The sequence below is a fragment of the Salvelinus alpinus genome, chromosome 18 (assembly GCF_045679555.1).
Source record: "Salvelinus alpinus chromosome 18, SLU_Salpinus.1, whole genome shotgun sequence".
NCBI classification, from domain to species: Eukaryota; Metazoa; Chordata; class Actinopteri; order Salmoniformes; family Salmonidae; genus Salvelinus; species Salvelinus alpinus.
This window is the reverse complement of record NC_092103.1, coordinates 32,015,442-32,026,018: the sequence shown is the minus strand read 5'-3', so window position 1 is coordinate 32,026,018 and position 10,577 is coordinate 32,015,442. Positions and strand designations below refer to the sequence as shown.

Sequence of the window (10,577 nt, the reverse complement as noted above, 5' to 3'; positions counted from 1 at the left end):
TGTCCTCAGACAGAAGGTCTAGGGCGCGCTGGGTGTTTGGACACCAGAGTTTAGACACACTGTGTTTGGGAAAAAGTTTTTTTTCTTCTATATATTTCCCATTTGAGTCCATAAGGAGAACAATCTGTGTCTTGTGTTTGTTCTCAGTGGGTGTGGGGGGGTTGTCAGGAGGGCTATCAGGGTGGCTGACAGGGGGGGTGCTCAGGGGTGGTGAGAGCTGCTGGGCTTGGGTTTTTTCTTTTGTCTGTTCTGCTGTGATGTTGACTCTATGGTCAGGGTCTGGTGTGGACTGTTCTGCTGTGGTGTCGAGACTTCTGTCCGGTGCTGAGGTGGGCTGTTCTGCTGGCGTCTCTGTGGGGATGGCCACCTCCCTAGTGGGTTGTTCTCTGTCACATGCCATCCCCCTCAACCTCTCCTCCAGCAGTCTGATCCTCTCCTCCATCCCCCTCTCCCTCTCCTCCAGCAGTCTGATCCTCTCCTCTAGTGCTTTGTTCTGCTCCTGCTTCTGCTCTTTCTCCTGTTGAAGTTGTCTCACCACTGTCCAGAGTGCAGATATGTCTCTCTCCACCTCCAGCTCTCCTGGTCTGGTTAAGGGGTTGTTGTGCTGGACTGTTGTCTGGGTCTGTGCTGACTGGAGTGTAATCACCTGCTGTTCCAGCTCCACCTGCCTTACCTCCAGCTGGGTGAATTTATCCTTCATTTCAATGAGGGAGAAGTGCTCTGTACTGGGAGGTTGACTGTCTGCTGAGGGTTGCTCGTCTGTGGGGTTATATGATGAAGAGGTCTGGTCTGACCCGCTTGGGGTGGGGGTATCTTTATCAAGGGAGAGCTTCTCCTGCTGGGCTAATTCTTTGATTAGGTGAAAGTCCAGCTGAAACTGTTTGGGGTTGCCCTGTACCAATACTGTTCCAGACTTATATAGATTTATGTTAGCTGACTCAGAGTCCTCGTTGTCAAGTATCCTGAGTTTCCACCCCTCGTTAACCCCCCCTCTCTTAACAGAGGGGTAGTGTGCTAATATAGCACTGTGCCATGCCAGGGGATGGTTTGTGTGGAAGATAAGGTTGCTGATGTTCCCATTTTTGTAATAGTCAGCAAAAAGTGTCTCTTGATTTTCCATAAGGAGCTTCATTTTGTGCTCTTTTCTTGCCTTATCATTCTTTACACTCACAGGGTACTGTATTTTAATTACCTCTGAACAGCAGGAGGGAGCTTCTAAGGCCTCTCCATTTGGTTGGGGTAGACTATTTGACTCTCCTGCCATTGTTGGGCTAATGGTCTTTGACACCTCTCACTTGACACGTCAGTGCTAGTTGAAGCTGTATCAAGTCAGTTACAGTTGAATACAGTTGAAGCTGTATCTCTCTCAGTTCCACAAAAAATCCAAGTTTAACTAACTCTAAATCTATCTTTTTTAAAGAAAATGCTGAAAAATGCAGGAGCTCATCTGATCATCTGATCATGACCTCTCTCTCTCTCTCTCTCCTTGTTAGCTAGCTAGCTTCTTTCAGGAGAGTCCCTAGCAACTGCCTAGCAACAGGTAAACAACTTAGCTAGCTAAGAAAATTGTATAATTTTACTTTTTTCGAAAGCCTTTCTTCTTTGTTTGCTGCTTGTTTGGTCTCCTAATCAGTCTTGCAGTTTTCTTTTGCTTTTTTTCGATATACTTTCCTCTAAAAACCATGTAAAATTCAATATTTTTAGGAGCTCATCTTTTCAGCTGTAACTCTTCCACTCTTGTTTTCAGACATAACTTTCAACATTAAGTACCAAGTCAGAGTCAGTTCATCACCTTATAGCTGATGGCATATATTAAAAATAATAAGGAGGACTTTTGGTTTTATCTGACCCGCTTTATGCGTTCACATTCTTATGCCTTTTACAGTTCAGGAGTGGCATGTCAAGGGTAACTTAAAACACTTGTATTTTTTACTCTATAGCCTACCTCTAATAACTCACATGGAAACTGCAAACTTTGCAGGCATTTATAACATGATTTATTATGGGTGTGCGCAATGCAAATAAGAGGAACAAGAGCCATTTTATAAAACTGCTCCATTGTATAAGACTGGGCTCCTGAGTAATCAAGATCAATGGTTGGAATACAATAATGTTTGAAAATAACCCCTATATGAAATAGTGCTAACGGTTAGGCATTATGTCTATTTGAAGTCACCTGTAGACGGGGAAAAAAATACGCATGGTGTGGTTTCCTGGTTTCAAATACATTTCTGACGTAGAGACGTCTGTTGCATTGCATAAGGTGCTAGGCTACACCACAGTGTGAAGCTTCTAATTCAAACGTACAGTGAGGGCAGCGACGACGAAGGAGGAGTTGAACACAAGATCCGAGCAAAAACTTCCCTTGTCAATGTCTATGTGGGCCTCGCGGTGTGCAGCACGTCTGGGACAGAAACACTTCGGATTGTAAAAATAAACTAAAGTTAGTGACTAACAAAAGAGAGGAGCATGTACATTCAAACACGGAGACATTCGTTTGAGTTGTTATTCAAGTGTGTAACGGTTAGTTAAAATAATGGAAATTGGGGAAGTATGGATTTGCGCGTTATTGAACGACTTGGAGAGCGCGCACCCACGGAAAGGGTAACCACATGCAAACGGATTGGGAGAGGAGGACACTGGTGAAGAAGTGACTATTTAATCTCACAAAGAAATTGTGAGAGAATTGTGACAGGTATGAATAACGGCACGATAAAAGATGGGCCCCGAGAGCCTACTATTCCGGTGATTATGTTTATTTTAGGAGTGGTGGGGAATGTCATCGCCATCGTGGTGCTCCGAAAGTCTCGGAAAGAACAGAAGGAGACCACCTTCTACACGCTGGTGTGCGGACTTGCAGTGACCGACCTTTTGGGCACGCTGCTGGCCAGCCCCGTCACCATCGCCACCCGTGTGCAAGGGAAGTGGCCGGGAGGAGAGTCACTGTGTCAGTACTCCGGCTTCATCCTTCTCTTCTTCTTTCTGGTCGGCCTCAGCATTATCTGTGCCATGTCCATAGAGAGATACTTGGCCATTAATCATGCATATTTCTACAACCATTACGTGGACCAAAGACTTGCTGCGTTGACGCTTGCGGGAATCTACATCTCCAACGTGCTGTTCTGCGCGCTGCCTGCCATGGGACTCGGTAAGGTGAAAAAGCAGTTCCCAGAGACCTGGTGCTTCATCGACTGGCGGACTAACGACTCCACGCACGCCGCCTTCTCCTATATGTATGCCGGGGTGAGCTCTTTCCTCATCCTCACCACGGTCATATGCAACGTGCTGGTGTGCGGGGCGCTGATTATGATGCACAAGCGGTTCATCCGCAGGACATCGCTGGGTACGGAACAGGGAGGTCGCATAGCTGTCCTCAGGCGCAGACGGAGCTTCCAACGCATGGCCGGAGCAGAGATCCAGATGGTCATTCTGCTCATCGCTACCTCCGTGGTGGTTCTCATCTGCTCCATACCATTAGTGGTAAGTGATTTGACGCCTTGCCGAATAATTATTGCAATAGTTTGATTGATTTGAAGTTGCGCAACATTTTGGTCTCACTTTTGTATCTCTCGTTGTGTGTGCGAACTGTGCAGGAATGGATAACCTGGTACCGTGCAATTAAAAGACACGATACAAGTATGGGTTGTCTCGTCCCTAATCAATGCAAACGTTAATGCAAAGCACAGTGCGTCCTGGTTTGTGTGATGTCATTATTTGTTGTAACACCTTTACGCATCAGCATACGCATTGATAATTGGAGGGAGTATGCCCAAAATTAGATCCTAAATGCCCTCCCAATCGAATAAAGGAATTGAATAGGCTTAATTATTGTGTTATTAAAGTGTTATTGCTGTTATTGTTCAGCCGGTTGTCTGCTGATGTGTTGTTAGGCCTATTCAGAATATTAACTATAATGTCAATTTCTGGCACACTTGCGTTATAAACATTTCCTTACTTTGAGAAAAATAAGAACAAATAAATATAATTGATCTATTCATCTACCTTTTCCATTTCCATTTTAGTCATTTAGCAGACACTCTTATCCAGAGTGACTTACAGTTAGTGTATTCAGATAGCTAGGTGAGACAACCACATATCACAATAGTACATTTTCTCTCAATAAAGAAGTTATCCGCAAAGTCAGCGCTTTTTTTTTTAGATTGGCAGGGACTCTGCATCAGGGGGAAGCTCATTCCACCATTAGATTTTTTGTTGTTGCTTTTCTCTTTAGAAGCCAGTCACCAAAAGATAAGGACTAACTATAAGAAAGAGAAGCCCTTGGGTTAATAAGATCTAATATTAGAGAATAGATAACAGGTAGGCGATGCAAATACTTCAGCCCTCTACGGGCTGATTTAGCACAAAGATAAGAAAGACAGGCTAATACATGCTTTTTGTGCGTGTACGTGCGTGTGTGCACCCGCGTGTGCGTACGTGCAGAACCACACCTCCAACCACCTTGAGAAATGCAAATGGACTAAGAAGTATACCGTTGCACCACCTAGGCGTAAGCCCTTCTATGTGGGAAGTGCGTAAGGTAGTGGTGATATTCCACATTTTAACTAGGGACCCCATTTTTTGGGGGCCAGAATTTCTGGGGACACCATTTTTTTCTCTAGAATTTCTAGCGTACCCACCCCAAATCAAATGACACAACCCACTGGGCATGTGGTTGAATCAACATGGTTTCCACAAATTAAGTTGAACCAATGTGGAATAGACCATGAATTGATGTCTGTGAAAAGTGGGAACCTTAAAATTGGTTAAATAACATTCAATTCATAACATTTGAATAGCTCTTATCAAAATTAAGACAACCAATAAATACATTTGCTAAATAAAATGTTCTTTTTTTCCAATTACCATTCTTAAAAACGTTTGTATATTGTCCCATACGATCATTTTTACATTTACATTTAAGTCATTTAGCAGACGCTCTTATCCAGAGCGACTTACAAATTGGATCATCTGTTCACTTAATTCTTGGTTCCCAAAAATGTGGCAGTGCAGTTCCCTGACTTTGAATACCACTGTAGGGTGTTAAATTGGGACTATTTTTATCATGATACTTATAGAAAATAATAGTAGATAGAGATTAAGTAAAAACAAAAATCTGACATTGATTTATTTATCAAGATGAGTCCCCATGTTGGTCTCAAAGCGGGGCGATGGCACTGTCCTAATGAAAACGGTGCTAAAATTATCATCTAGTTGACCACACACACCTATATTGCTTTACATTTATTATAATGGTTGGATGACTTGCAACAGGTGTAAATTGTGATCACAAAGTCAGACATAGCTACGACCAACCTTAAGATAAACAATTTTTTTACCAACAAGCTCTCAGTCTCACTGCAGAATTAGACATTCATCCACGTTCTCCAAATGTCAAATGTAGAAGTGGCTCCAAACGTTAATTTTCAAAGGGTTTTTGTTGGTCCTGTATTGTTCCATTTCTCCAAATGTCAAATTTCAAACATCTTAAATGTAACCAAATGTAATCTAAAATGTAATCTACGTAATCTCCAAAAGTAATTATTTATCATGAGAGGACCATAAACAATAACTAGTAATGCTGCATACTCCAAGAAAGGTTAAAATCTCACCTTTCTGGTAAAAAATTATTATTATTTTTAAAAAACGGTAAGAATGAGGCTTGGAATTAGTTGTATTTTTTTTTTAAATATACTATAATCAATTTAAAAAGCAACTATAACTGTATAGTTATAGTTATAACTTATAACTGTAAAATACATATTTGTATGTTTAATGTTAGAGAAAATGTGCACATTTTCGAAACGTCTCTCTCAATCAAAATGTCTGCCCCCATCGCTGCGAATGTCTCACCGAGCTCTAGCTTGGCTTCCTGAACTCGTTAGGAGCTCACCTTTCATTTCATTTTAATCATGTTGATCTATAACAAACAGAAAGTGCTTTTTGTTTAAAATCTATTAATTATTTTAGATTACTGGCTATAAAATGATCTCAATGTGCTACAGCGATAAAACCACTCTCCTGCTGTGTTACGATGTAAGGATTCCAGGCATATGTAATGTTAGTGGCTGTGATGTAGGGTTTAGCCAGGAGTTGATGGATTGTTGGAAGAGCGAATGAAATGGTAGGTGAGACATCCCAGCGTCAAGTGGTGTCAGATTTCACATCCTGCTTTACACAGGCAGAAAATACATACTACTGTGTCCATGAGAATCAGGGCTACCGCTCAATGCAAGCCAGTTCGATCTATGGTGTCCACATATCGATTTAAACGTGAAAATGACGGTCAGAACCGATACCAGAACCATGCAGGTCCACAAAACAGGGGACTTTACATCTAAGAGATTTTTAAGGGTTAAGTTTAGGCACTCATTCCGGATGGTTAAGGTAAGGGTTAAGGTTTGGGATAGGGTTAAAACTAAAACCAAAAAAACAGTGTCCACACCCATCCAAAATGCCCTAGTAAAACCTTAAAGGGACAATCCACCCCAAACCACTAATTCTTATTATTAACAGTGTTAAACAACACTAATATGTGAAAACAATATTTTTTTGTGAACAAATGTTTCATTTTGTTGTTACAACAAGGTTTGTAGAAACATATGCAAAATCTTTTTGGAAAATCTACTACAAAACTCACAATGCAATGTTCTCTCTCTCTCTCTGGGCTGGCTGGCTGGCTAGCTAGGTAGCTAGCTAGAAAACATAGCTAAACACAATAATAACTAAGACAATATCAGCATGTGAAGTAGCTAACTAGCTGTAAAATCGCTTAAACAAACTGCACTGTCCATTTTGGGGTCTATCTCACTGAGTTTCAACGTCTCTGCCACTGAGCTATAAACGGCGTATCTGAGTTGCGTTGCTTTTCCACAGAGATCATTTTGAGGAGATGGAAAACTCCATTAGAATCGAATTGCGTGACGATTAATTTAGCAACCGCGTGACGATTAGCTTAGCAACCACGTGACGCAGCATGACAGCGTGAATGCCATGGGTCGACAGTCAGTTGGGTGGGGCGTTTCCCCATTAATTCTGTAAAATTTGTTTCCCATAGACATGGCGCATTGCAACATGGTACTTGAAGGAGAAACCTAGTTGAATAATTAGGTGCACTGTTTAGTTTGAGCACATCTAAGCGAAATCTATACTTAGTCATGACGATATAGACGGATGGATGTGTTCTAGACAGTATGCCTATACCATCTATTGGCTGATTTGACCATCCGGAGTGCAGGTAATTGTTTTAAAAGCGTTATGAAATGTGATCGTGTGTTATCTCCTATCTCTAGTGACTAGAATTATGTATCTATGACGCGTTCCTACACAATTTCCTGATTTTCACAAGCGAACCACTTAAAGTTAAATCATGGGTGAAAATTGTTATTTTACCTACTGATAGAACATAGGCTTTCACCAAATTGACAGGATTTTTATTTCTGGGTGTGGATTACCCCTTTAAGCCTTCTTGATGGTAATAGCGCTCACTGTTGCCCTATATGGACGGTTTTGGAGCCATTTCGCGTCATCCTCAGGACATGGATAGATGTCCAATTTCGACATCAATCTTGAACGATATCCCTGATTGTTACGTCCAACTGGTTCAACCGGCCCCAGATGTCATCAGTGGATTATTCTGTCTGTCTATACTTGTTATACAGGGAAACAGATATGGATTTTATTAGTTAAAAGCTCTCCCATGGTGACAAGATCAACTGGACATACGGACATAGTAAGAGCAAAAACGAGTTATGTCCATCCACTCTTATGGGACCTGTCTGTCTGCTGCTCGGCCAGTGTCAAACATGTCCTCTGTACAGAGTCCTATAAGCCACCCTGTTCCCATGCACTGCATGGTAGTTACAAGAGGATACTGTAAGGACAGTGACTAGAGACAGTACATCCTGCAAGCTCAAAAACACTCAACAGAGAAAATGAACAAATTAACAGCAAGTCACTGAAAAGGATCAATGATATATAGTGTTCTATAAACCGTCCCCATGCCACATTTGAGAGTTAGTTACATGTAAAGACATACCCACTGGAGACAGTACATTTCATCCTGCAAGCTTCAAAAACACTGAAAAGATGAACTGAGGACTTAAGGTCTGAAGAAGAACCTGTAGTCTATAATGAGATATTGAGTTATAAATGTCGTCCCCATGCTTTGATTGAGAGCTAAGGACAGAGTCACTAGACAGTTCATCCTGCAAGCTTCAAAAACATGAACTGAAAGGCAGAAATTGTAATTTGAAGAAGACTGCTGTTCTATAATCAGTGTACCAGAGTTCTCTCTCCCACTGTATTTTCCAGGAACAACCCCAGGGAGTCACCCATATAATCTTATCTTATCATATAGTCATAACTAACCATGTGCCTGACAGTTATTTCACTTCACTTACTTTGACGTTGTCTGAGATAGGTTGTTGATTGGACCTTGGTGATAGCCAATAGCCAGAGACGTTCATATGATTGATGATTAACCTGGGGGTGGGGTTGTGTTTTCATTAGCTCTCTGCCCAGGCTTCTGTGCCACTGTCTGCCGGGCAGATACTAGTGCTGCTAGCTACGGTACGCTCTACTGCCCATGCCATGCTCATCTTATGCCAACATCACAACGCCATAGTCAAATAGCTTTGCTTTCATAGCAACCATGATAGTTTGTCATGTATTTATGTAGGTTTTTATTGCGCAACAATAACATAACAAATAACTGCTATGTAGGTTTAGGCTAATGATATTCACGTGTGCAGATATAAGCAGGTTGGAAAGCTACTTCAATAGGATTCAATTAGGATAGTACAACAGGATTCAATATGGGAATCCTATTGAAGCTTTAAAGGTACACCATCCTCAAAAATACACTGAATAACCAATAACCCTCCAACCCTGTCCCTATCCCTTCTTTCCTCCCTCAGCTGCGGGTGTTTGTGAACCAGCTGTCCATGGTTGCGTTCGACGCCCATTCAACTCCCCTAGAGAAGAACCCAGATCTCCACGCCATCCGCATTGCCTCCATCAACCCTATCCTGGATCCCTGGATCTACATCCTGCTGAGGAAGACTGTCCTGCTGAAGCTGGTGGAGAAGATCAAGTGTCTGTTCTGTCGTATGGGCTGCCGGGGGCGGGGCTCAGGGGTCAGGGGTCAATTCCGCTGCGGAGGTGAAGGTCATCCGAATTCGTCCATCGTATCCCGAGATTCACCGTCGCTGGTGTCCCGCGAGCTGAGGGAGGTCATCAGTACTTCACAGACGTTTCTTTATTTGCCAGAGGGGACCGGGGGGGGGTCTAGAGGGACAGGGGGAGAGGGAAGACCCAGGCCCCCGGCTGTGGAGTGCTCCCTGCTACAGGACCAACAGACACCAGGGGGGAAGGGGATGCAAAATGATTCCAAAAAGGGCACTTTAGGCTCCAGTATATCAATGAGGACAGATGGGACAGTTGACCCTTCACCTCTGAACAGGGTGCCATCGGTCAGAAAAGACAAGACTCTACATGTGACGTTTACAGACGAGACACTGAACTTACAGGAGAAATGCATCTGACGGACACAAACACAAACTCCGCAAGAGTGGCGGATAACACAGAAAAGTCACAGAGGGGAAAAAGGACGTCTAATAGCCTTAAAGGTTGGGACTTCTGAAGGGTTAAACTCATAAGGAAAATGTTTCCCTGTGTCGTGTTTGTACTCTTATAAAAACAACTACATGAAACAAATAAGACTGGGAGTTGGTTGAGTTCATCAGTGATGCTCCTAACTGAAGCATGATGTCCTGTTTAGGGTTCGGTCAAAATGTCACACGGTGCCAAAGTGGATTGTAGGAGATTGGATCTATTTACATAGATCATATATTGGATCTATTATATATGTCACATTCTTATTACAAGAATACCAATATAATATACCAGCACAAACATCAATAATGAACATAAAATGTAATTTCAACTTTATAAAGACAATAAGGAGATTTCATTGCATTTTTCAAAAACTCAAACCCACTGAAAGGCACTAAATGCTACCATGCTATCATAGTGCTATCTGAGATCCTTGGGACGTCCACACCCCCTAAACCCTAAATAAACCAGAACATTAAAAAATTTCAACTACAAAGAGGTAGGGACATCCCAACAATCCCAGATAGCGAGGACCACTGCTTACCACTGGCCTCCACCAATACAGTTGTTGTGATACACTGTATAGTCCTGAGGCTACAATGTGAATTGTGTCCCATAACATCATTTTATTTCAGAAAGAAAAAGAAAATACATGTTTCTTCTCTGTGAGAAGGTCTAGCTAGTTTGTATCCATGTCAAATTGCTACAAAATGGATTGAAATTGTATGCTATATTTCAACATTTGCAAACAATTGTATCATATTGGTTGACTTGGCAGTTTCAAAACAATGCCTGAAATATAAAAATCCAGCAAAACTATTGAGCATATAATCCCATGCATAAGACTAAAGACTCAAAACTCAAAACAACAAAAACAAACAAAAAGACCCATTTCAGTCCATAAGATCCATTCTAGTCCATATGATTCATTCTAGCCCATAAATCCTTAGAGACAGATCATAGTC

General features: G+C 42.0%; 1 protein-coding gene across 1 annotated transcript; it reads left to right on the top strand.

The window, feature by feature from the left end:
- Nucleotides 1-2,270: 2,270 nt before the first annotated feature.
- On the top strand, nucleotides 2,271-9,576 carry LOC139544189 (prostaglandin E2 receptor EP4 subtype-like). Its single transcript, XM_071351011.1, has 2 exons — nucleotides 2,271-3,480; nucleotides 8,916-9,576. The coding sequence occupies exons 1-2, from the start codon at nucleotides 2,698-2,700 to the stop codon at nucleotides 9,540-9,542; spliced, it is 1,410 nt and encodes a 469-aa protein (XP_071207112.1). The 5' UTR covers nucleotides 2,271-2,697; the 3' UTR covers nucleotides 9,543-9,576.
- Nucleotides 9,577-10,577: the final 1,001 nt, after the last annotated feature.